This window comes from Cydia strobilella, chromosome 21 (assembly GCF_947568885.1).
Source record: "Cydia strobilella chromosome 21, ilCydStro3.1, whole genome shotgun sequence".
NCBI lineage: Eukaryota > Metazoa > Arthropoda > Insecta > Lepidoptera > Tortricidae > Cydia > Cydia strobilella.
Genome location: NC_086061.1, coordinates 7041397 through 7069179, shown reverse-complemented (window position 1 = coordinate 7069179; position 27783 = coordinate 7041397). Strand labels below are relative to the sequence as shown.

The window sequence follows — 27783 nt, the reverse complement described above, 5'->3', positions numbered from 1 at the left end:
ATGACCGCTGAAACATCCCGAAATATTTCAACTAAAATAATACGACTATGTCAAGTTGTTACAGTTGACACTTACCTGTGAAATAACGAACTTATATTTTATTTGGCTGGATTATATTATAGAACCACATAGGACCATTTGACATTTCCCTCAGTACATCTTATGACAATACTGAAAAAAAACGAAAGAACTTGCGGATTGTTGTCTCACTCACTCATAGAAAAAGTAATAACGTGTTGTGAATACGATATCTTTCACCAAGCTTTTATTTTTGCCCGGCTTCTTTGCTTTAGTCATTATTCTGAGCTTATATGGTTCATGTTATACTCATGTCCCAGAGCCTAACTAGCGCCACCGGAGAGATTAGGAACTATCCATAGAATTGCTCTTGCTCTTGCCATGCTCATATTAAATTAAAATATTATGAAGAAAAAAAAACCTGAGAGGAAAAAGTGGTTGTAACATGATGTCCTGATATATTCAATCATATTTCTTTATATAAACTTAATTATAATGGTAAAAGATTAAAAAGGTAAGAAAAAGGCGCCACTATTCCCGCTATTAACATAACTCATGGCAATACCGTTAAAATGGTGACAGATGTTTACGCGCCAAACAACAATGGTTGCTTGACCCGTTCCGCCAACGTTTCATGCGTTCCCTTTACACGATTTTTAGATGTCTTTTGTGTTGTTTGTTGTTTTTCACTATTTATCATCGTGTTATTACTCTTAATACGGTTACTTGAACATATGATTGTTTGTTATTCGTGTGTATTTTGATTCAGATAATTAGATTGAGCAAGATACATTACATAGTCGGTTGGTCATGTAACTCGACGCGGTGGAGTTGGTGTTTATTAAGGACTATTATAACAACATCTACGATGTCTGCGGTAACTCCGCGTCGTTCATCACGGCTTCCCCACACTCACACGCCTAAAATGAGTGAAAGAAAGAAGGGTCTGTTTCAAAGTGAATTGGAGGCGTGGAGGGAGTCTCTGACGAAGCATCGAAAGCTGCCGGTGGTGAACAGCGAGAGCGATAGCGATGACTACGACCTGGGCATCATGGGCACGCTGGACTCTAGCTCTGGAGACGAAGTCGATCACAGCGTGCCTAAGACGCCAGAACGCCATTGGCGTAAGTATCGAAACAACTTTGCGTTTACAGTTTTTATTGTTTTTAATCGCTTATCTGTGTCCAGCTATGATTTCTAGGAAGTCAATGACTGGTTGATTGACCTAATTTTTGATTGAGACCAGATGTTGTTACAGTCTGATTTAAAGAACATACTGGTATTTGCCATTTTCACTATTATTATCTTACTACAATGACTAACTTGTACTCTTGCATTGCAGATTAAATACTGAAAACCTGTATCTACAAATCATACATTCATGTTAACATCTTAAAAATTATTTTATGATAGTCCATCTTAAAAGTTAGGTTAATTTGTCCTTCAGTATGTTTTATCATATTCTCATTTGCCACTTTTAGCCATAATATTCTAGACAATATGAAATTATCATATTATTTAAAAAGGGTTTATGTTTAAGACTAGTTTGCTGAATACTACAAGTTGCTTATAAAAGTCTATCACAAACCGGTTAACATTAGGTTATAACATGTACAGTCAAGTGTAAAAATATGGGTGCACACAACTTACTCAAAAATATGTCCCATAGTTCTTAATACGCTGACATAAGAGCTATGGGACATATTTTTGCGTATGATGAGTGCACCCATATCTTTATACTTGGCTGTACATATCTTATAAATAAATATTATAGGACATTCTTACACAGATTGACTAAGTCCCACAGTAAGCCCAAGGAGGCTTGTGTTATGGGTACTCAGACAATGATATATATAATATATAAATACTTAAATAAATAGAAAACACCAATGACTCGGGAACAAATATCTGTGCTCATCACACAAATAAATGCCCTTACCGGAATTCGAACCCACGGCCATCAGCTTCACAGGCAGGGTCACTACCCACTAGGCCAGCCGGTCGTCAAAACTGGTCGATTTGTTATAAACACAGAAGAAAACTGCAAATATTCAACCACTCAATGTTCATTAGTTAAAAAATAAAATGAGCACATCCATATTTGGTGTTAGTATTGAAAATATTCAACGTATCACTTCATGTAATAATAATTTAAGATACTAAGCTCATATGAAGATTCCCTGCATATTTTGGTTTGTGAGCATTATGTAAAGGGTCAGACCCCTAACCAAATAACAGGTTTTTATAATAAGAATGGCCAGGTATTATCATACAACATACACGATTAAAACTGGGGCCAACCAGCTAGTCAATACAATACTACTTACACCAAATACTGTAATACTCTTATTTGCCAAGAAAGATCAGGTATATTTTGGAGACTAAAATTGGTCCGAGTGGCAGTTGTTCCATTTGTGCTCTCTCTCTCTCTCTCTGGTTTACAAATAATACAGCATAACCTTCCCTTGCCTCTGCCTGACTCCAGCCCTCTAGCTAGCTTCTAGTCTACTGGTTAGTCAAGGTTTGACAAAGGACCTAAAATCCTGGTATATAGCTATCCCAATTGCACATCAAGACTAAAGCAAAGCAATTTTGTGTATTATAAATTTACTCATAAAATTCTTAAACAGAAAACCTCTTGCTTATTTCTGTATTATTGGTATTGCCAAAAATATTTACTACTAAAACTTGTAATTAGTATTTTAACAATACAACATTGTCTGTAAAGTTTGTTATTGTTTTCCTTTTGTTATTGTGTGCAATAGAGATGTGAAGTGAAATGGGCCTCCCCATTGAGTATCTTTATTTCATTAGATTTTGATACAATTAATAGCAGAAGGAGTTATTGAGCCGAGATGGTCAAAATGATCTGCATACACCTCTTACTGCTTTAACAGTAAAGTTGTCACTAATCATTTTGAACACTACCCATAAAATTATTTGAAAATCTATCCTGTTTAATAACTTCTGCTGTTGACTGCATTCAACATTTTGGATTCTGACAAACTTGATATATTTATTAAAACTCATTTTCTCAACAGATGGCACCCGAAGCTCAAAACTGCTCAAAGAAAACCATGATCTGAAAAGCTTCATCAAATCACCATTCACTCTCAACAAGTACCACACCCGGTACTCCTGTCCGGAAAAATGTACAGGCTCCCACTCCACTCCGGTGACCCCACACATGCAGAACCACCCCGGGACACCATCCTCCACACATTCGTGCAACAGTGTCCATACAACGTCTTCTACCTCAAGCAGGGCCCGGAAGAGCCTTGCATCCTTAATAGCTGACACGGAGAGCTGCAGCAGCTCTTTAAAGGATCTTAACGTTGATACGGACTCCGGTACAGACACCAAAGAGAATACACCTACAAAAACATTAAGGAGGTCCAATAGAAACAAGATGACACCGAAACTACAAAGTTTCAAAGGTGTATTATTGGAACAGAAGAAGAATGTTACGCCACCTAATATGAACCCAGTTGTGAGCTTGACTGAGATGGATTTAGCTACTAATCTGTCTCCAACACAAATGTTAAAAACGCCTCATACTACTGAAGCTACGATGTCACCTCCAAAGCTAAGTCACAACCGACGCTCTGTAGTTGAAATAGCGGAAAGCCCTGAATTCTGCGAAAGTGAGATAAGCCACAAAAGACTGCGTAACAACAGCCTTACTGAGTACGGTCCTGTGTCTAAATACCCTAAAATCGATGCCAATTCGGCTCCTAAAGCTCGTCTGTCTCTTTTCAACAACGATAAGTTAAAAGGGATATCAGCCAAGTCTTTCTATGGCAATTCTAGCCCGGACTTAAATAGCAGCATTATAAACAAAATTTCTAGCGCTATCGAAACCTCAATAACAATTAACCGTCGTCTCTTCACAAGCCACCCACACAGACGCAAGAAAAAATCAGGACAGATAAATATGGGAGTGAGACACAGAATCAGAAAGCCTAAAGTGCTGAAAAATAAGATGTTCGCTAAAGGCAATCAGTATATGAACAAGTCTGATTCGGCTGTTCTAAATAACAGCACAGTTTCAAATGTTTCCGCCAATAATCTGAGCATGAATAACGTTTCTATGACGAGTCAGAATTCCTCACAAGAATTGGACAAAGGTGAGCATATTTTTGATTTACATTGCAAAAATATGATTGTTTTTATTAGTAATTTATCGAAGCCAAAATTTCAATGAATTGCATAACACAGGTCAATAAACGCACTTCATTCAATTGTCATCATCTTTTTAATTGCATCGTTTCATAAAGGCAGGTGTCCACTGGCAGCAATCAGCGAGCATAAGGAATTTTTTTTAGCGGGCAATTTTTCTTAGAAGAACTACCTGCTAACAATGTAAACAGCCTCCAGACGGACTGCAGCTTGCCATTTTAGACTTGCCAGACCTAAGCAAATACATCTTTTGACTAGTGTCTGACCAAAACCGGATTTATGTCGAACCGAAGGTTCGGTTATGCTCTAGTTTCGGCCGGAATTGAGCCTTCGGCCCAAACACGATTTTTGTGCCCAAACCGAAACTAAACTTCGGCCAGACACTACCGAAGATATAGTTTCGGTGCGGCCTAGGTTATAGGTTCGGCGGTTTTTCGGCCGAAACCCAACCTTCGCCCAAAACATGATTTATATGCCGAAACCGAAACTTCGGTCGGACACTACCGTTGACTGTGTATAATATCTAATTCATGTTACCTTTTTACAGATAAAGCGGACCCTTTTGGCAAAGAAAAGTTAACCATAGAAGCGCTCCTCAGCCAATGGGAAGAGGAGGACGAACCAGAACCCAGACCTGAGCTGCCGTGCTTCAACAGTACTGTCATAGAGGAGACTAACCCAATCTTCCAGCCCGTCACCGCTATACCTGTGTCGGGGCAGGCCCTGCCACAAGACGGAGCAGTCATTATAGAATTAGGTACTTACTTATTTGGCTGATGCGATGACCCAAAATTAGTCTTGGTCTCTAACACAAGATGCCATTTTGCTCGGTCCTGCGCGGATTCACGCCAACTTTCGTTCGTAAATTTCACTATCCGGTCACGGATACTTAGGATGACCTGGACGGCGTCCAGTTGGTCGACCTGTGATGCTCTTTTGAATGCCCGATCTTTCATCCTTTCGAGGTGGCCAAGCCAGCCGAGACTTAACTGATTTTCAAAAAGAAAACTAATACATAAAGCAGTACTGGTAATTTTTTTTTATAGTAGGAACGCACCCTTTTAATATCGAACTTCTGAAGCAAATCTTGTCAGTAAATAAGAACAAAAAAAACTATACTCATCCTTTTCTTTTGGGTGCTCGTACTAGTGTAAGACACAGATAGTATGATTCTCTCTGTCTATGTTTGAAATGAGACAGTCCTTTGACAAACTATATTTAAATGAGTGAATAATTAGAATTACATTACTCTCTAGTAGCGGCACAACTAATTTCTTTTTTGCATTAGCTGGAAGGAAGTTTCTAGTTCTAGAAACACTGCCATGGGATTATTATACTAATTTCTCTTTCAGGCACTGACAAGCCAGTGAAGCCTACGGAGGCAGCGGAGACAGCTGATGTGACGATGATGGAACTGCACAAGGCAGACCACGGTGATGTGCCGAATGGACAGTTCCTACCCGTGGACGGCGGGTTCATACTAGTTGAAGAAAATGTACCTGCAGGTATCTATCTAATCTAAGATGTGTTTTATTTAATGAAAAGATTTTTTTTTTATACCACGTCGGTGGCAATCAAGCATACGTCCCGCCTGATGGTAAGCATTTACTGTAGCCTATGGACGCCTGCAACACCGGAGATATTACACACGCGTTGCCGACCCTAACACTCCTCTCCCTCGTTGAGCTCTGGCAACCTTACTTACCGGCAGGAACACAACACTGAGTAGGGTTTAGTGTTATTTGGCTGCTGTTTTCTGTAAGGTGGAGGTACTTCCCCAGTTGGGCTCTGCTCTAGATCTGGTATGACTTCCGCTGTCCTGTGCCCTACCACACAAAGCGAGATGTCATTCACAGTGCCCATACCTCTCTTTTGGACGTAGTTTAAGGACATACCCGGGTCCGGACGCAGTTTAAGGACATACCCGGGTCCAAAATAAATACCTTAGGAAGTAGCATATACTTTAAAATATAACTTAAAACACACTATTTAGGCGACAGAACGGCGTGGATCCGTTGAATCCAGATACGTAGATTGTATCTCAAACATCCAAACTATGCGGCGTATCCTGACGGAGGAGTTCTTTAAGTGAGCATGCCTTATTGAAATTTCATTGTGCTGTATTTTTTATTTTTCTTTGTGTATCTTCTTTAGTTAATTTCGATTTATAAGTTTACTATAGCTTTGGCGTGGAAATGTAGGAATCGTGTAATAGTGTTAACCACCAATTGTTTTTGTTAATATGTAGCTACTGGTGAGAACCTGTAATTGGCTTTTTGTATCATATTTATAAAACCTATAGGCATGTTAACAGCTGTTGGATCTCTGAATAATAATAAATAAATAAAGTAGGTAATAAAATTACATTGTCACATACCATTCAAGAATCTGAACAAGATTCTGACGTCAAACACTACGTCCGATCTGATGAGGTGACGTTCAAGGGTCTGACGTGTATTGCTGAACATTAGGCCTCCCCCATCGTGCGCCACGTTTCTGTCCAGCGCAGCACCACTCCACCAGCACTAAGTCACGACACGAGGTCGTCTATCTTGTCAAAGACGGCCATGTGGATGCGCTTACCTATTTATCCTTGGATTTTAATGTCCCATTGTTCGTTCTTACTAGGGCTTACTTATTCTTAGATTTTACACCTCTTTTGAAATAAATAATGCTACAGATGAATCGGCTGCTAGGAGTTTGTTAACCTGTATAATTTCTCAACAGTACCACAAGAGGAGCTGACCGACCTGGACGAGATCGAACGCGAGCTCAAAATGCTGGACGAGCAGATCCTCATGATGACGCAAACTGATGCACCCGTCTCTGTACCAGATGTAACCCCCACCACCACTGTTACTCCTGGTAAGTTTACCAACTGTTTATTATTTAACTAACCTTATTCATAAAACTTTGGAACCTACAAGAGGGGCTGTGACGGAACGGCGTGTCCGGCCATCCTGTTATAAGGACCATCGTTTTTATACTAAAATCATACTGCTATGGTACCTATGCAGGGTAACGATAAACAACTGGAATAAAAATAAGACACGATGTTTTCGTGATTTTTTTCCTATCGAAACAACATTGAGGTTTTGGTTGCAGCCTGCCCTTCATGCAAATATAGTCTATTGTCCGTGGGAATTTTGTCATGGCATTTGCTCTGGATTAAAATGTGTTAAAATTAAACATGAAAACTACAAATTTGTGTTAGGCCCCTTTTAAATAATTAAATGGATACATAAAACGGATAGTCGTGACTTCAAACCTCCTCGGCGCTCAATAGTTGTAATGATTGTTGCTTTAAAAAGTTTAAAATCAGGTTGAATGTGCCTCAGTGAAATAAGCATAATGATTTTGTAGCTGTTGGTACTCCTTAAATAATAAAAATAAATAAATAAATATGGTAGTTAACTCGACAGTTTTTCATGTCACACATTACATTATAAAATCTGAGGGTAGTATTCTGTCAAGTAATAACTTAAACTACCTTCATCCAAATGTCTAGTCAAGCTATAACCAAGCAAGGCGTGCCTTAACGAAAACCTAAAAATCTAGTGTCAATCTTAACAAACTGGGAAAAAATCTGTGATATTTTTCGAAATCTACAATGCCACCAAAGAAAAAGTGTCTAACCGCTCAGGACATAGTGATAAACATATACAAACAGTTGCTGAAAGAAAAGGGGAATGTGACCGAGGCAGCTCTAGAAACTTCCAGATATGCTAATATGAAATACAGTGTTGTGAGGACTATAATAGGAGAGTGGATGGACAGAGAAGAAATGGTGAAGCGTGGCGAATCCGATGGTAGGTCAAACTATTAGAAATATTTTTACTACTAGTTCTCAGGCCTCAGGCTCTGTCTATTGTTTACCCCACCTGTATACCCTTAAGTGCCTTTCACCGTCTGATACTAGAAATTGGGCCCAAGAAATAGTGTGGTATGAAACTATTTTAACCCCTCTGTACTAGGTATTTAGTCTTCTATACCTAATGTAACTATGTTTACTTGGTTGTGTTTTTGGGTTGTAGATGAAAATATTATTATTATATAATTATTTGTTTTGGTATTTTGTTACAATAACAACACTTCAAACTATTTTAAAATCACTAGACTTATATTGACCGGGATATAGACCGTGATTACCTTTTGTATTATTTGTGAGCTCCCGATATTTCGACGCAGTTACATGCATCATGTTCACGGGTGACTGAAGATAGCGGGTGGGTGTCAAAGTTGTGTAGACAGCGCTCTGTCTACCCTCATTCTTGCGCGTCGGCTGCGTTCACTTTCAACGTTACCAACGGTCGCATTCACACTTGTTGGTCCGGTCGCGTTCACAATCGTTGGTCTGTCCAAACACACTACACTCACGGTGTCACTACGCGTGTTTGATTCGGATATCACTGGTTTTTTACACAAACAAATCACAGACAGAATCAGATTTTAAAATCGCAAACTGTGCCTGTATTTTTTTTTTTTTTTTAATATTAGTAATTTTCATTTTTTTATCGCCTTCGTCCGCAATAATGTCCTCAAATAATGAATGACAAACGAATGTTTTTTTAACTTCGCTGCGATTTTTAATAAAAAAAAAACTGAACACTCAGTTTTCCTACTAAAAAAATCCATAACAGTTATTACACATATGTTGTTTAACTGTTGTAATTTGACCTGCCATCCGACTATCGTGACTTTAAAATACCCCCAAAACAGTTGTGTTAAACGTGTAAAATAAGTTGTATAAAGAAATGGAGGACGCGACAGAGGCAGCGTTAGAAACTGCCAGATTAACTAGTGTAAAATATAGTGTTGTGAGAAGGATTATAGTGCAATGGATGGAGAGAGAAGAAAATAATGGTTAGTCATATCTAACTCGATTGACGACTGACTCTATCCGCACGCCGCTCCGATGTGCGAGCGAGATAGCGTTATGCACGTGTGATGTCCTGCTCGCACACTGGAGGCGTGAAAACCGCCAATATGAAAAATGCCTTAGCCTTGGTCGTCCGTTGATATCGTACGCTGTGTTCAGCGTCAGATTATTGTTAGGCAGAAGATTTGTGTACAGAACGCGACGCTGCACACACGCAGCTTATGGCGTCAACCGAAGACCAGGGTCTTACGCCGTCAAAAAGCCTTTATCCCCTCGTGCATAGGAACGTATTTGCAGGGGGGTCAGTTATCTCTGCAGTGCTCTCTCTCTCTGTGGTAAAATAAACGCAGAAAACGTATTTATAAAATTAAACGGGCACCTCACATTTCAAGAGATCGATTGACAAATAAGACCTTCGACAGGAGTACAGGATATCCGGACATACAGTCTGGCAAAAAAGAGTAGAAATTAAAAAGTGGTAAAACTGTAGTGTCGTCCCTTTTAAATCAATCTAAAAAAAACGGGACGACACTACAGTGTTGCCACTTTTTAATTTCTACTCTTTTTGCCAGACTGTACGTAAGCATTTTTGCTCAAGGTATGAAATATGTGGCTTTCCATCAGAGGTGGGTCCTTATAGTTCTTGTGCAATAAGGACCTTATCAGAATTTCAGATGGAAGGACCTTTATTGCATTTGAAGCATAAGGACCCTTCTATGATGGAAAGCCACATATGTATAGTGTTGTGACTTGTAAGGATTTCGCTTTCGCTCGGTCAAACATTAAAAGTAGGTAATGAAACTACTGATGAGAGAAAACTATTGACCTTTGTATGGCATTGAAAGTGGGTGTAACATTAACATTTTAGTATATTGAAATATCAAATATAATTTTATTCTAAAACATACACATTTTGTCATCCCATTGTTTTCTGTTGAATATTGAAATCTTTACGTCTGGCTGTTTGTCAATCGAATCCAAATTTCAGGTTTTTATAAAAAAGGTTTTGTTTCAACTTATTTCAAATATCTGTTGCTTATTGTTGGCATATTTAGCCGAAAAAGGTTAGACAGATAGACGGACAGATAGAAGATATTTTACGGATAGGATTCATAGGATATAATATGATACTCTCCTTTAAATTTTTGAAGCTCAAATTTTAAAGCGATTTTTTACGAATTCCCGATGTCCTATTGATCTCAAATTTCGCAGTTTTCGCATACCCACCTACGTAACTTCAGCGACTATGCAATAGGGATATGTAATGGCTAATTGAGTTTGGGCTCTTTATAATCGCATTGATGAGTCCATATACACCAGAACATTCAGATATAAGAAAGAGATACTTATCGATTTTTTTTTGTTTTTTCAGTGCCAGAAGTAGATGCAAAGCCAGATGACGGCACGAAACTGTTTCCCATATTCAGCAATCCTAACCCTGGGACCTGCACGCCTAGCGCTAAAGGTACGTACTATAACAATATGTAGCTTTTCAATAAGGATAAAGGCCAGAGCACACCGGCTGCGTCTGTGTAAAATGTTTGAGCCGCGTACGCACACGTCACGCAAGCGGTGTGCCGTCTCTCGTAAGGATCTGTTTATTACAACGCGCACGGGCACGTTTACGCACACGCATGCATACGGTGTGCACAGCCCTTAAGGGTAGGAGCCCAATGTCAACCTTTGTGAATTTCTACAAGGTTTACAACGAAGTGCCCGCGCATGATAGGCGTGGCGTTCCAATGGTTTAGCTGGTTTTACCATAATTACCAGCAATATGCTGCAATAATTTGACATTTCCATAATTTAACACTAATCATTAATTGCATGTGTGCAGGCAAAAGCAGCAAGAAGTCACTATTGAAAGACGGGAGCGACCAGTACGTGATCGACGCGGGACAGAAACAGTTCGGCGCTACACAGTGCACGGAGTGCGGGGTTATATACCAGGTACTTTCTGCAAAAATATATCATTGATTCCTTTTATTAAATGCGTATGGTCAACGAACTAGCTAGAATAACTATAGAAGTGTGACTAGAGGTCTAAAATGATTGTGCCACGTGTATTGTGCCGCGACAACGACAACTGTGCTGACAACGGCAAACATAGTTTATATCGGGAATGTATTAGGTAATATTCAACGCTGCGGGCGGGGTATATTGTATATGGAGAAGGGTTAACTATCAGTGATACGTGTCAATAAAAAAGTTATTTATTTCATAATTAATATATAAGGTAAAAAAACTGATGAAATAACACAAGCAGACTTTTTTATAAGTAAGTATATTAAAAGAAAATAGAAAATAAATTACAAGTGATAGTGACGCGGCAACATGCGTAGGCACAAGAGAGAGAGCCTATATCAGATGAGTGTAGACGCGGCGAGCATGAAACTTTGCTCGGCAAATATTCGTAGGGGCTTGCGTTCATATTATTCTAACATCCTCCACTGGACGCAAACCCATTGCTTCGGTAAAGGCCTTGTGTTTTGGTTGATGCAAGGCCTTCGTCAATACATCAGCCACCATGTCTTGAGACTTCAAGTATTTTACCAGAATTTGTTTAGTGGCTATTTTCTCCCTCACAAAGTGATACCGGACATCTATGTGTTTGCTTCTAGCACGGAATGCCTCAGTACCTGAAATGCTAATTGCACTTTGGTTATCACAAAATATAGTTATTGGTGATTGTGAAAGCTCTGGCCAAAAGTCATCTTGTAATTGCTTTAACCAGAGTCCCTCTTGTACAGCTGCAGATAACGACATATACTCTGCTTCAGCAGTTGATAGTGCAATAGTTGGTTGACGTTTCGAACACCAACTTATGGCGGCACCCTGAAAAATAAATGTGTACCCAGTACACGATCTTCGGTCTTCAGTGTTACCGGCCCAATCAGCGTCGCAGTAACCAGTAATATTTTCATTATTACCATTGAAGGTTAATTTATAATTGATTGTGGCCTTCAAATATCTTAGGACCCTCTTCAGCGTTGTCCAGTGTTGAGCAGTAGGCTGGCCATTGAATCTACTCAATGAATTGACAATGTATGCTATGTCAGGTCTTGTCCCTTGAGACAAATACAATAAACACCCAACGGCCTCATGATAAGGTATATCAGCCAGTATCTGTTCATTACTTTCAGCTTTCTTCAACTGTATATTTGCTTCGCTTGGAGTCCATACTGGTTTACTATCTAACATTCCAAAGCGACTTAAAATTTTCTCTATATAAATAGATTGGTCAAGTGATATTTCTTTATTCTTGCTTTCGGTAATCTTGAAACCAATACATTGGGTCGCTCTTCCCAAATCCTTCATATGAAATTTTTCTTTCAATTTTTCTTTGATCATACTAGCAGTGCTGTCATTGTTGAACAAGCATAGCAAGTCATCAACATATACAGTTACAAAAAATATATCTTCTTTGTCTAATATTCTATAGTAGATACATGGGTCTACTTTTGATCTGATCAACCCAATTTCCAATAAAACACTGTTTAACTTCTTGTTCCATTGTCTACTTGCTTGCTTTAGCCCATAGATGGCTTTGTTTAAACAGCATACTTTGTTTCCTTGTTCAAAGTATGGCGGCGGAGACATATATATTTCTTCTTCAACGTCACCCTGAAGAAACGCTGTAACAGCGTCCATTTGGTGTATTTTTAGCTGATATTTTGCAGCTAACCCAATGAGATATCTAATAGAGGAATATCTTACAACAGGTGCATATATCTCATGGTAGTCAATTCCTTTTGTCTGTTTATAACCTTTAATAACAAGCCTGGCTTTATAACGTGTTATATCTCCATTTTCGTTCATCTTTGTTTTATACACCCATTTGCATGGTATAACTTTTTTACCAGCCGGTTTATCCACTAGAGACCAGGTATTATTCTTTATTAACGATTGATATTCTTCATGCATCGCTTTTATCCACTCTGTCGCCTTATCATCTTTAAGCGCCTCTTCAAGGCTCTGAGGATCGCTGTTGAGCAAACTTGGTGTAGACTCAGCGTTCATGCATATATAAGAAGTCGGTTTTAAATCAGTATCCTGCTTGTCACGGCGTGGTCTGAGTTTTATTTTGTACGACTGAGGAGTATGAAAGCTCTCATTATGATCAGGTACGTATGTTTCATCGTTGGGATCTTCATCTACTATAGGACTTGAGATTGATTCTTCGGTCTCTATCGGAGTCCTCGGTGTAGTTAGAACGTCTGCAAGATCACACACAGTAGAACTTGAGCTTTGTGTATCTGAAGTTTCCAGTGTAGTCTCATCGTCATCATCATCATCATCTTCAGACCTCACTTCAGGCTGTTCCGTTAAAGGTAAGTATATCACATCTTTCTTTACATTATTTACTTCATTTTTTAAATTTTTGTTTCTACCTTGTTTTCTTTTTGTTTCAGAGTTTTCAGGCGTGGCAGGAACTATATTTCGCTTCACACTTGATTCAAGAAACACGACATCTCTACTCATGATCATTTTCTTGGTTTTAGGATCCATAAACCGGTACCCTTTAGTACATTCCGAATAACCAACAAAAATAAACTCACTTGATTTTGCATCCAGTTTCTGTCGTTTTTCTTTTGGTACATGCACCATTGCCTTGCATCCAAATATTCTCATATGGCTCAAATCTGGTTTATTTCCGGTCCATACTTCTTCAGGTGTGATGTAGGCAAGTGCACGAGTTGGCGAGCGATTTACAATATACGCCGCAGTCGCCACTGCCTCAGCCCACAGGTCATTCTGTAAACCAGCATTTAAGATCATACATTTAGCACGTTCAATAAGCGTACGGTTCATTCGTTCGGATAACCCATTCTGTTCGGGTGTGTATGGAGTGGATGTCTGGTGCATTATGCCATTTTTCTTCAAATAAACATCAAAGTTTTTATTTATATATTCTTTCCCGTTGTCACTGCGCACTACCTTTATCTTTTTATTCAACTCATTTTCTACACGAGTTTTAAATTCTACAAATTTATCGAATACCTCGGCTTTACTCTTGATAAAATACACAAAAACTTTCCTTGAATAATCATCAATAAAAGTTGTAAAATACCTGCAACCTCCAACTGATGCGGTTTGTAGCGGACCACATACATCACTATGGATTAGCTCTAGCAACTCTTTTGCCCGGGAGCCACTACTTGGAAAAGGTTGTCTTGTTTGCTTTCCCTCTAAGCATGAAACACATACACAACTTTCAGACTGCTGTACTAATTGAACACCGGTAGCACAGTTTGGTATTTTATCAACATCATTAAAATTCAAATGCCCCATTCTCTGATGCATTAAGTAGGTATCTGTCGCTGTGGTAGCTGTCATCGCCTTAACTTCCTTATTAAAAACATTAAGCTTATAGGTATTGTTCATCTCAGTGCATGTAGCTACTAATTGCCCGGTCTGGTTTTTAATGTTACAGCCTTTTTTATGAAAATCTATTTTACAGCCAGCTTTTATTATCATACCCACAGATAACAAATTAGTAGCCATTTCAGGTACAAATAATACTTCTCTCACCAGAATTGCATTACTTCCTCCATTTTTGTCCAGTACCTGTATTGTTAAATCGCCACAACATTCTACATGTAAGTCTTGGTTGTTAGCAATTGTTATGCTTTTAATAGGCGGAGCTCTGACATTTTGTAACCATTCTCGGTGCGGTGTTGAATGATGTGAACATCCAGTGTCGACATACCAGTTCATATCATTATTCGACTGCATGGCTGAAAATGCTGCGATGAAACCACAATTATCTTTATTATTTTTAGCATCTGATTTATTTTTCTTGTGCCAACAATTCTTGCTCAAATGCCCGTGCTTGTTGCATGAGAAACAACGCGGACCCTTAGGTTTAGTCTGGGACGGAGACGGGTTACTTTTGGTATATTTATTTCTGGAGTTTGTGTAAAAAGCGGTAGCGTCAGTTTTTGTCACCTCTTGCAAGAGCTTTGTTTTTATCAAGTCTGCACTAATTTTCACACCGGAACTCTCTATTCCCATTATCATAGGCTTGTAAATATCCGGCAAGCCTGCTAACATCAGTGTCCCGAGCCACTCATCATCTACTTGAAATGATATATTACGCAACTTATGCGCTGAAGACATTAATTTATTCACGTAATCTTCTACGCTACTACTATTTTCTAAGGTTGTATTTATCAAGTCTTTTAATAAACCAACTTTCCGTAGCAAACCTGAGTCTTGAAATGCTTGTGTTAAATTGTCCCATACCTCTTTCGCTGACTTCGCCTCTTGTATATGAACATATAACATGGGATCCACTAAGAGTATAAGCTTTGATTTTGCCTTTAAGTCTTTCTTAGCATCTGTATCCGTACCTTGAACACAGTTCCAAAGTTCCTCATGTTGAAGATAGGCTTTGACGGCGAAACTCCAACTTGTCCAGTTGTCACGGCCTGTGAGCTTTTCTATGGCCATCATATGACTGTTTGATGCCATCTTTTACAACTTTTATGCTGAAAAGCTGAAAAAAATAAACTCCGGCGACCGAAACTAAACTCGACTTTTGAGGTTAAGTTCCCGAGATTTAAATCTTAATATTTTACTTTAATCACTTAATATTTCCCGAAACTAACGTTAACAGGTAGGGAGAGGCCCATAACCTGATGAAATAACACAAGCAGACTTTTTTATAAGTAAGTATATTAAAAGAAAATAGAAAATAAATTACAAGTGATAGTGACGCGGCAACATGCGTAGGCACAAGAGAGAGAGCCTATATCAGATGAGTGTAGACGCGGCGAGCATGAAACTTTGCTCGGCAAATATTCGTAGGGGCTTGCGTTCATATTATTCTAACAAAAACAATAAATAAAAACAACTTAAAATTACAATTACGTGTCAATTAAGTGTCAGGTCATGTGGACCGTATTTTTTTGAAGTTAGTAAAGTACACGCCTCTATTGTCAAGGCGTTAAGTGCGTGTTCAGATATTTTTGAGCACCTCGGCCGCTCCGATATATCTGATGGCGACTGCACTAAGAGCTTCGTCTATATATATAGGATGGCTAAAAAATAAGTGCATTCCCGGTGCCAGGGAGGTTTTGGGATTATACAGAGCAACTGTTACTATCGGTCCAACCCCGAATTAGCGAAAAAAAATTGGCGGTTTCATACATTTTGGGTAAATTTTTTTCTGCGATTTCGTGGTTGGTCCCATGGTAAAAGTTGCTCAGTATAATCCCAGAACCTCCCTGGCCACGGGAATGCACTTATTTTTTTGCCACCCTGTATATGTTCCGTCGATGTATATATTATGGTGGTACATTTGGCTATGAAAATAATTGGCTAAGTCTTTATTTTGTTTTTCAGATCGGAGATCCTCAGGACGAGCATGACCATTTGATTCACCACAATGCGACTAATGTGCTTAAATTTAATGTAAGTTACGATTGAGGGTTATTTCTTCTTTAAAACAAGTTTCGTTCGATGTATAATACTCGTGATTTTTCTCATTTTCATCACATCAGTCTTATCGCCCACTGCTGAGCATAAGCCTCTCTTCTAGTACACAACTTGTCCCGGTCCTGTAGGCTGTAGGCCAAGCACATGATTGGTGCGACAGTATCTCGCCGCGAGAAAGACTACCCGTCTTTTACTAATTGTATAAATTAAAGAGGGACGGGTAGTCTATGTCGCGGCGCGATACTCTTGCGCCAATCATGTGCTAGCCCGGCTGAGCTAATCTAAAGCAGAAGTGATCCACAAAACCTTGTGAATGTCGTCTATCCAACAAGCTAAGGGACACCGGGCGCTTCTTTCGTTTGAAAGCGCCCACCATTCCGTTCACAATTTGGTCCACCTACCATCTTTCTGCCTGGTAACATGTCCCACCCCGATTCCCTTATTTTGGTGCTTGCATTTTTTTCAGTGGTTGCAGTCTTCATAAGTTCCCCACGTCTGTAAACTAAAATAACATACTTATAGTTGGTCAAACCAAATTGGCAGTAAATAAGAACAAAAAAAACTGTACTCATCCTTTTCTTTAGGGTGCTAGTACTAGTGTAAGAAAAAGATAGTATGAGTCTCTCTGTCTATGTTTGAAATGAGTCAGTCCTTTGACAAACTATATTTTAATTATTCAGGGTTGGAAAGAAGAATGCGTAGTCGGCAGGTGGGGGTCCGCTCGCTGCATCCGCGTGCGCGGCGGCGACGCCAACTGGAAGCGAGTGGCGACCCTGCTCACTAGGGTTGTGCACGCGCAGCTCGGGTACAACGCAGAGCTGCCGGCCGAGATACATACTTACACGGTGAGTGGTGACCCTAGTGCAACAAGCGAGTGGCGACCCTGCTCACTAGGGTTGTGCACGCGCAGCTCGGGTACAACGCAGAGCTGCCGGCCGAGATACATACTTACACGGTGAGTGGTGACCCTAGTGCAACAAGCGAGTGGCGACCCTGCTCACTAGGGTTGTGCACGCGCAGCTCGGGTACAACGCAGAGCTGCCGGCCGAGATACATACTTACACGGTGAGTGGTGACCCTAGTGCAACAAGCGAGTGGCGACCCTGCTCACTAGGGTTGTGCACGCGCAGCTCGGGTACAACGCAGAGCTGCCGGCCGAGATACATACTTACACGGTGAGTGGTGACCCTAGTGCAACAAGCGAGTGGCGACCCTGCTCACTAGGGTTGTGCACGCGCAGCTCGGGTACAACGCAGAGCTGCCGGCCGAGATACATACTTACACGGTGAGTGGTGACCCTAGTGCAACAAGCGAGTGGCGACCCTGCTCACTAGGGTTGTGCACGCGCAGCTCGGGTACAACGCAGAGCTGCCGGCCGAGATACATACTTACACGGTGAGTGGTGACCCTAGTGCAACAAGCGAGTGGCGACCCTGCTCACTAGGGTTGTGCACGCGCAGCTCGGGTACAACGCAGAGCTGCCGGCCGAGATACATACTTACACGGTGAGTGGTGACCCTAGTGCAACAAGCGAGTGGCGACCCTGCTCACTAGGGTTGTGCACGCGCAGCTCGGGTACAACGCAGAGCTGCCGGCCGAGATACATACTTACACGGTGAGTGGTGACCCTAGTGCAACAAGCGAGTGGCGACCCTGCTCACTAGGGTTGTGCACGCGCAGCTCGGGTACAACGCAGAGCTGCCGGCCGAGATACATACTTACACGGTGAGTGGTGACCCTAGTGCAACAAGCGAGTGGCGACCCTGCTCACTAGGGTTGTGCACGCGCAGCTCGGGTACAACGCAGAGCTGCCGGCCGAGATACATACTTACACGGTGAGTGGTGACCCTAGTGCAACAAGCGAGTGGCGACCCTGCTTACTAGGGTTGTGCACGCGCAGCTCGGGTACAACGCAGAGCTGCCGGCCGAGATACATACTTACACGGTGAGTGGTGACCCTAGTGCAACAAGCGAGTGGCGACCCTGCTCACTAGGGTTGTGCACGCGCAGCTCGGGTACAACGCAGAGCTGCCGGCCGAGATACATACTTACACGGTGAGTGGTGACCCTAGTGCAACAAGCGAGTGGCGACCCTGCTCACTAGGGTTGTGCACGCGCAGCTCGGGTACAACGCAGAGCTGCCGGCCGAGATACATACTTACACGGTGAGTGGTGACCCTAGTGCAACAAGCGAGTGGCGACCCTGCTCACTAGGGTTGTGCACGCGCAGCTCGGGTACAACGCAGAGCTGCCGGCCGAGATACATACTTACACGGTGAGTGGTGACCCTAGTGCAACAAGCGAGTGGCGACCCTGCTCACTAGGGTTGTGCACGCGCAGCTCGGGTACAACGCAGAGCTGCCGGCCGAGATACATACTTACACGGTGAGTGGTGACCCTAGTGCAACAAGCGAGTGGCGACCCTGCTCACTAGGGTTGTGCACGCGCAGCTCGGGTACAACGCAGAGCTGCCGGCCGAGATACATACTTACACGGTGAGTGGTGACCCTAGTGCAACAAGCGAGTGGCGACCCTGCTCACTAGGGTTGTGCACGCGCAGCTCGGGTACAACGCAGAGCTGCCGGCCGAGATACATACTTACACGGTGAGTGGTGACCCTAGTGCAACAAGCGAGTGGCGACCCTGCTCACTAGGGTTGTGCACGCGCAGCTCGGGTACAACGCAGAGCTGCCGGCCGAGATACATACTTACACGGTGAGTGGTGACCCTAGTGCAACAAGCGAGTGGCGACCCTGCTCACTAGGGTTGTGCACGCGCAGCTCGGGTACAACGCAGAGCTGCCGGCCGAGATACATACTTACACGGTGAGTGGTGACCCTAGTGCAACAAGCGAGTGGCGACCCTGCTCACTAGGGTTGTGCACGCGCAGCTCGGGTACAACGCAGAGCTGCCGGCCGAGATACATACTTACACGGTGAGTGGTGACCCTAGTGCAACAAGCGAGTGGCGACCCTGCTCACTAGGGTTGTGCACGCGCAGCTCGGGTACAACGCAGAGCTGCCGGCCGAGATACATACTTACACGGTGAGTGGTGACCCTAGTGCAACAAGCGAGTGGCGACCCTGCTCACTAGGGTTGTGCACGCGCAGCTCGGGTACAACGCAGAGCTGCCGGCCGAGATACATACTTACACGGTGAGTGGTGACCTTAGTGCAACAAGCGAGTGGCGACCCTGCTCACTAGGGTTGTGCACGCGCAGCTCGGGTACAACGCAGAGCTGCCGGCCGAGATACATACTTACACGGTGAGTGGTGACCCTAGTGCAACAAGCGAGTGGCGACCCTGCTCACTAGGGTTGTGCACGCGCAGCTCGGGTACAACGCAGAGCTGCCGGCCGAGATACATACTTACACGGTGAGTGGTGACCCTAGTGCAACAAGCGAGTGGCGACCCTGCTCACTAGGGTTGTGCACGCGCAGCTCGGGTACAACGCAGAGCTGCCGGCCGAGATACATACTTACACGGTGAGTGGTGACCCTAGTGCAACAAGCGAGTGGCGACCCTGCTCACTAGGGTTGTGCACGCGCAGCTCGGGTACAACGCAGAGCTGCCGGCCGAGATACATACTTACACGGTGAGTGGTGACCCTAGTGCAACAAGCGAGTGGCGACCCTGCTCACTAGGGTTGTGCACGCGCAGCTCGGGTACAACGCAGAGCTGCCGGCCGAGATACATACTTACACGGTGAGTGGTGACCCTTTTTTTTTTTACATGGGGAATGCTTTTACGCATACCGCCGGGCCCGGACGGTTATGTGGGACTCAGGGCTGTAAAGAGGCCCCACTACCCACTAAACCCCATGGTGTCCTCTCGCCGCTGTGGTTGCGGGGTTACGGGGAAGCTCACGCAATGCGTCCGCGACCCCGCAGCGGCTATCCTGCCTAGGATCCATACCCTTTTTTATTCCCCTGACCTACCCAGTGGAAGCGCTTCCGGGACACTAGGTCGCGCTTACCATCTCGGGAGCCAGCGTCATGGGCGGGGACGCCCCCGTGTCCACCGCCCGCTGGCTCTCATTAGGGCGGCAGGTTCCGCTCGTGAGCGGCGCGTCTGCGGCCTATGCGGCGGCGGCGCATTGGGTCAGCCTCGGCCTGGACTTCCCGTTCGCGCTCGGCCGCCTCCTTATCTCTCATGACGTGCTCGCAGAACGTGAGCACAGTCTCCCACGCACTTTCGCTGCCCAGCATGGCCTGAACTACGGCTGGCAGCGAAAGGTCTAGCCCTACTTGGGCGACCAACTCCTAACCTTAGAGCATACAGTAATGGAGTAGCCAGTAGCCTTTCAGTAGTCAAGTTGCACATGTTTTTTTTTTTTTTTCTTTTACTATTAGGTCCATTAGTGTTGATTTTGTTAGTTGTTTTAAGTGTTTATATTTCCACTTGTGATATGTTTGTGTACGTCAAAATGAGAAAATGTTCATTTTTATTCAGATATGCGTGTGTTTCTTCGTGTTTCGACATATATCTTTTTGCGTGGGTTACTTTTTCACCTCGCAAAATTCGGAATTTTTGTACGTAAATATGACATTATGGGCTACTTGGGGCTACTCTTGTTGTATGCTCTGAGTTCCCAATCTACCTATACTAATCAGCTGCAGGAGCCAAGCCTTCCACCAGTCCGTAGCTGGTCATAACTTCTCATCAACCACCTCAGCTAAACGATAGACCTGAATCGAGGATCACTATAATTATAACTCACTCAATGGTAATTATCCACAGGCATACCTATACATCGATAAGAAGCAGATCGCAGGTTGTGCGATTGTTCAGCCAAAGACCAGAGCTTTTAAGCTGATCCCTGGAGACCCTGACTGCTGCACGGTTAAGGACTACCCTGTCAAGTGAGTTTTCTATCAACCAACTAGAATAAATAAAAAACCGGACAAGTGCGAGTCGTACTCGCCCAACGAGGGTTCCGTACTTTTTAGTTTTTGTTATAGCGGCATCAGTAATACACCATCTGTGAAAATTTCAGCTGTCTAGCTATCACGGTTCATGAGATACAGCCTGGTGACAGACAAACGGACAGCGGAGTCTTAGTAATAGGGTCCCGTTTTTACCCTTTGGGTACGGAACCCTAAAAATGATTCCACGTGTACTGTGCCGCGAGCGACTCCACTGTACTGCACGCAGCTTGATAACGACAAAAGTCATCGAGGGTTCAATATAGAGTAGAGGGTGTCCCATAGATGGCGCTTGTTAACACGAGTTAACAGCCGCATAAAATATTTAATTTGTAGATTATTTTAGACATTCAAATTTTTTTGTGACCAATCAGACCAATTTTTTAAAGACTTGAGTAGACCGTCCAGTGGCGCTCTCTTTAGGGGGATTCTGTCAATAAACCAATTGATTTATGTATAATTCAGTATATTTATGTTGTTGTAACATTTGTTGCCAAAACATGAGCAAACCCACTTCGTCATCTATTTCAACTGAAAATGTGTCTCAACTCAATGATTCATTGCCAAGTTCATCTCTGGTACAGCTGCTGGTACGTGAGGATTATCCTGTTAAGCGCATTTAGTTACTTTTAAGGACTACTCACGGCCTCGCAGAAATATAGCTGTCTTTATTTATGTATTCTTATGTTATAATATTAAAACGGAATACTAAATAGAGTTAAACCAAGAAAAGTCTGCAGAGATTTTGACAGCACACGCAGAAATTATGACGATAAATTTGTATCTGCTTATTTCTACGAAAAATTCGATTATTTTTGATCACCATCCAGAAGAAATTTGCAGGGTATCTGAGGGTGGTATTACAGCTGTCCAATTTATTTGTCCAATGTGTATTGCGTCTCACTCTTTCATTAAGGAAAATGTGAGACGCAAATACACATTGGTCCAAGATATTGGACAGATGAAATACCATCCTAAGGTAATCTTCCTGTGGCCGCGAGTAATCGATGTCCCCCTTAGCAAGCTTGTGGGATAATGGCTGATTGTTGAAGTATTTTTTTTTAAATTATTAATGACCGGCGATTGACCCTAGTCACACCTATTTATATACCTATTACTTAAGCTTAGAATAAATTTAAAAGTGGAAAAATTACTGCCTTGGGTGAGACTTGAACTCACGGCCTCTGGATCGATACTCCAGCGCTCTGCCAACTGAGCCACCAAGACCTCATCCATAGTCAGCAAATCTTCCCACTATATGGGTCTAGGGGACCCTAGCGACATCTACCGTAAGAGTGTTACACTTCTTCTTTCTTGCTGACTATGGATGAGGTCTTGGTGGCTCAGTTGGCAGAGCGCTGGAGTATCGATCCAGAGGCCGTGAGTTCAAGTCTCACCCAAGCCAGTAATTTTTCCACTTTTAAATTTATTCTAAGCTTAATAGCATCGATCGCAGACGTTTCTGCTTGTTAAAAATTAATTTACCTATTACTTAATTTATTTATTGACCTATATATTTTGTGTAATTACAGATGTGGCATCTCCCGTATCTGGACGCACGCCACGTTCCGCCGGCAGGGCGTGGCGTGTCGCCTGCTGGAGTGCGCGCGCGCATCCTTCCTGTACGGCTGCGCGATGGACAAGCGTGACATCGCCTTCAGCGCACCCACCGCCGCTGGTAAACTATTAGCCACCAAGTATTTCGGTACTGACCAGTTTTATGTGTACCTCGATTGAATTTCTCCTGGACTAAAAGTCCACCCTATACGGCTTTGAATGTGCATCGTCAGTATGGCTCTCAGCACGGCGTCGTAACGTAAGAGACGCGTAAGCGTATCATAAAAACGTTACGAGTACGAGGCGCGTAGATTTTTGCGCGCGTAAGCGTAATCGTCGCGTAAGCGTAATAGTTTTATAAGTGAAATAAAAAAAAAATTTCGCCAGCATTACGCTACGATTGTCGTAATTACGATAGAGATCTTACGCATACGCTACGCTACGGGTACGCTTCGTGTGCAGACTTGTTTGAACTTGTTCGTGCTCGTAGCGCTCTCGTTCTACGCGCGTTTTACGATACGCTTACGCGTCTTACGTTACGACGCCGTGTGTTGAGGGCCTATGTCGACTCACGAAAGGCAAATTAATTTTAATATCGTTAGTGGATTTTGTTATTAATCGTGAATAGGCGGCAATAGGGAATAGGTATAGGCAAAACTCTGCGTATGAGACGCCACTAGCACAAACGGTAAACAAACCGCCTTGAAGCATCAATGTCATATCTAGTAACAAATAATCTGTGAAAACTTGTCAAAAAGCAGTTTACGGCATGTTGTTACTCCATGGTTTACGTTTTGTGCTAGTGCTGCACTCTGGCGGCAGAACATTGCAGTAATACTCCCTATTATAAAACTAACGGGGTTAGTGAAGTTGCTATTACCTCTTATACGTTTTGTACTGAACTAATGTTTTATTTGTGTATGTTGCATTTAAATGTCTCAAAGCTACGCTAGAGTAACGTGATGAATATCACCTCTCAGGTTTTATATAGTGAACATTTTAATACGTTACGTATCTGCAGTTACGTATTTTTTCAAGTATAATACGAACGCAAAGCAATAACATTTTTAAGTTACTTTGCATCAAAGGAAACTGGTTTTGTATCTGTGATTTGAAAAAAAAAAAACATTTCGATTTTTTTTGAGAAACGGTCTGCTATTTAATAATGGTAGCTACCATTGCTATTGATTTTATTATGCTATTGATTTGTAGGTTATTCCATGTTTGCTTGTTTATAGGCTCAATTGAAAGAGTTGTGTTATTTATAATAGGGTAGTTGACACTTTTTAGTGTTCCGTGCAAAACTTTGTTTTGACAAACGGAACACTTATGGGTTCACTTCGGTCTTGCAAATCAGTTAAATGCGTTTTTCTCAGAGACCGTTTGACGTAGATACCTAAAATTTGAAACAGTTATAGCAATTACCACCACTAATATTGTAAATAAGTCAAAACCGGTTATTTCTTATTTTAGGGGGTAATTTAGGGGGTTGAGAGGGGTAACCTGTTTTTTTATTTATGAATGATATCAGTCGATCAAGTTTGTTTTAAGGATCAAATGTCTATATGGGACCCATTGCCTTAAAATAATCTAAAAGTCACAAATGATAATCAGTCTGACCATCGCACTTTACTGACGAAACGCTCCCAACTAAATGGCAATACATCGTGACGTCACCATGTAACAGAAGCCGTTTCGATGTATGGAAAACAAGGAAATTGCGATTTTGTCGGTTAAATATTGCATTTACGTATATAGTTGCCATACAATATTTTTATAAATAAAATGTAAGGAATCAAATGGTACCATTTTTTTCGGATGTTTAAAAAAACTTACATTTGTAAACATTGGGGTTTTGAATTTTTTTTATTATACCAATACATTTGTTAAGTTCCCAATTTATTGTGATGAATTGCTCATTATCTATCTATTTAACTAGATTTAGATATAAAATTGAACATGTGTCAACAACCCTATTATGTAGTTGTCGTGTATAGTATTTGTGTACTCAGTTGATATTATATTGTTTGTAGTTCTTTATTTGACAGCTAGAGCTCTGCCGCTTAACTCGGTCGATTTTGAGATAGTTATGCGGCCATTTTGTAGTTTAAGGTAATATAAGACTTTTTTAGTCAAGGTATTTAATTTTTACTTTTTGAACTTAATACATACAACCATTTACTCGCAGCCAAAACACAACGATTTCTTACCTTAGTTAAGTTGGACTTATATGACGTTATTCGTAAACGTCTGTCTAATTTAACAAAGGTTTACTGAGTTTTATGAATAGTATGTAGTATTTAATGGTGGAACTCGAAGTATAAACTAATATATATTAATTAAAATAAAGAAGTGCCAAGTGCCTTGACCATTTGTCTATAACTAGTAAATTAAATGTGTCGTTTTCAAGGAAAACCACCACTGTCGCTTATCATAAGGACGAAATTTGCTTGTGTCAAAGCGTCCTATGCGGCTTATGGCAAGCGACAAAGTGGTACCTTTTGATTGAAAATTACACAAATAGTGATAAACATATTTTTGATAAGTCTGTAAATCTATTTTATTTTAGGTCCTCGAATACTCGTTTATTAAGACATTTAAAGAATTTAGTTCTTAAAAATGTGCAACACAATAGTAGATCAAGTTGTATTTTAACACAGTTGACGACCTCTTTACTTGTAAGGGGTAGGTTAAGTATTTTGATATTTAGTAGTATTTAGTATATTTTCTATTCTACATGGTATACGCGAACTGGGTCGTTCTACCAATGTGTCAAGGAATTTTAATTTTTTTTCAGTATCGTAAGGTCAGGGTACTTTAGCCCTTACAAGGTTACTTTGTCCACGCATAAAAACCCATTTATTGAATTAATAAATTCTTAAAAACGACACTAAATATCCTTTGTCTTTCTGGTACCTTGTTGTACATTTTGCTACATTTGTCACCCTCTTTTCACTTTCTCCTCTCATCTGCTCAAAGGTTAACTGGGAGAGATCCCTCAAAGGGATAAGTTCGCCTTTGTACATATTATTTGTACCATGTAATTTTTAATAGGTATTTTTGTACAATAAAGAGTTTACTACTACTAAATGCTTACTTCAAAACAGATAATCTCATAATGTCGTTTTTAAGAATTTTACAATTCAATAAAATAGGTTTTCATGGGTGAACAAAGTAACCTTGGGGGGCTAAAGTACCCCGACCTTACGGTACCATGACATACCTTGTTACAGTTACAACAGTATGAGGTCTCTAGCGACTTCATATTGATTGTCACTGTGACAAAGTACAAAATGGTACGGAAATTTAATAGTGTAACCGTACCTTGTGATTGATGAATCATTGTCTCGTTCGTGGTTTTCTGTTTGCATTCTTTTAACCGAATGGAAGGCGATTGTGTTGAAGTGTGCCAATTTTGCGATTTTGTGTAGGTTATTTTATAGGTATCATTACGCTACGTGTCTTTTAATATGAATTTTAGTGATTTTCGAATTGATACTTAATTAAGTTTAATGAGTAAATATAAGTACGAACGCCATCGTAACATAGTCAGTTGAACAATTGTAATCTTTAATTGCAAAGAATTAAGGTATACTGATTGACTTACGTTTATAACTTATAATACGATATACGTTTCTATATCGACGTCATATGACACTGGGCACCATAGGGTGTAGTGTGTTACTTAGTAGTTAGAGTCAAATACGACAAATACTCTTAAAGTTACACAAATTTAAACAAGATTTAAGCATATAGGTTGTTAATAATATTATAATTGAAGCTCTCTTTATACGTTCTTACAAACATAAAATACAAGTCTATCTTGTAATTGTGCCAAATTTAACGCTCAAAGGATTGACAATGAATATTACTGAATCCTAAAAATTCCACTCATTCCAATAGGATTAAATATGTAACTCGACGACGCTTATTATTTAAAAACAATAAGATAGACAACTTAAAGTCACAATAGGTTATAATCCAGTGTTTTTGAGACAAGTATGTCAACGATATGTTTATGTATAAGATCGTTTTATTTTTCGATGGTTTTGCTTTGTGAATAACGCAGTGTTATTTTATATTTATACTTATATTGTTATTTATCTTAACTGTAAACTGCATGATATATACCTACAGTCCGTTAACTCTCAGAATGACCTTCGGATTTTAGAAAAATACATCCGGTATCGGCGATAACACGCGAAGGTGATACTGCTGTTCTGCTTTCTTATTATGAGGCCGGTGTCGATTTTAGTCGCAAAAATGTAAAATTGATAGATTTAGTCGGTGAAATTGTACACCTTTTGATACCTAATTGAAATAACAAGTACTGGTTTCTATTAGCACGTCTTCTTATCTTACCTTTTATCAGATCAATTTTTTGAAAACAGACTCACTAAATTAGTAATGTTTGCTTTTCTGATGGACGTTTAGGTAAACGCGCGTAAAGCATTGATTTTGTCGCTCTTATTTGTAAATTTCGTAAAGTTTGGACTGCTAAACATGGTAATTTTGTATTAGACATATTCTGTACTTGACGTTTATCAGACTACATTTTTATTATTATGACTTTGAAGTAGTGTAAATGAAAGTTAGACGAAATCAATTTTCTCCAGAAATTACTTCAAAACAAGTGACAATATCTCTGAAAATCGACTTAATTTCAACGTAATTTTGATACTTAAATAATCTGCAACATCTGCTGAAACTATTCTTATACATCAATTTGTATAATTTAACACCATATTTTTTTTATGAATTTTTAAAAACTGCCTCTTCTTTTCA

At 41.0% G+C, this 27783-nt stretch overlaps 1 protein-coding gene across 1 annotated transcript; it reads left to right on the top strand.

The window, feature by feature from the left end:
• Positions 1 to 633: 633 nt before the first annotated feature.
• On the top strand, positions 634 to 26582 carry LOC134751151 (N-acetyltransferase eco). Its single transcript, XM_063686517.1, has 11 exons — positions 634 to 1142; positions 3060 to 4145; positions 4745 to 4954; positions 5550 to 5702; positions 6925 to 7077; positions 10473 to 10545; positions 10921 to 11026; positions 16424 to 16492; positions 17197 to 17361; positions 21257 to 21378; positions 22974 to 26582. Exons 1-11 carry the CDS (start codon positions 887 to 889, stop codon positions 23176 to 23178), a joined length of 2598 nt encoding a protein of 865 aa, XP_063542587.1. The 5' UTR covers positions 634 to 886; the 3' UTR covers positions 23179 to 26582.
• The last annotated feature ends 1201 nt before the right edge of the window (positions 26583 to 27783 follow it).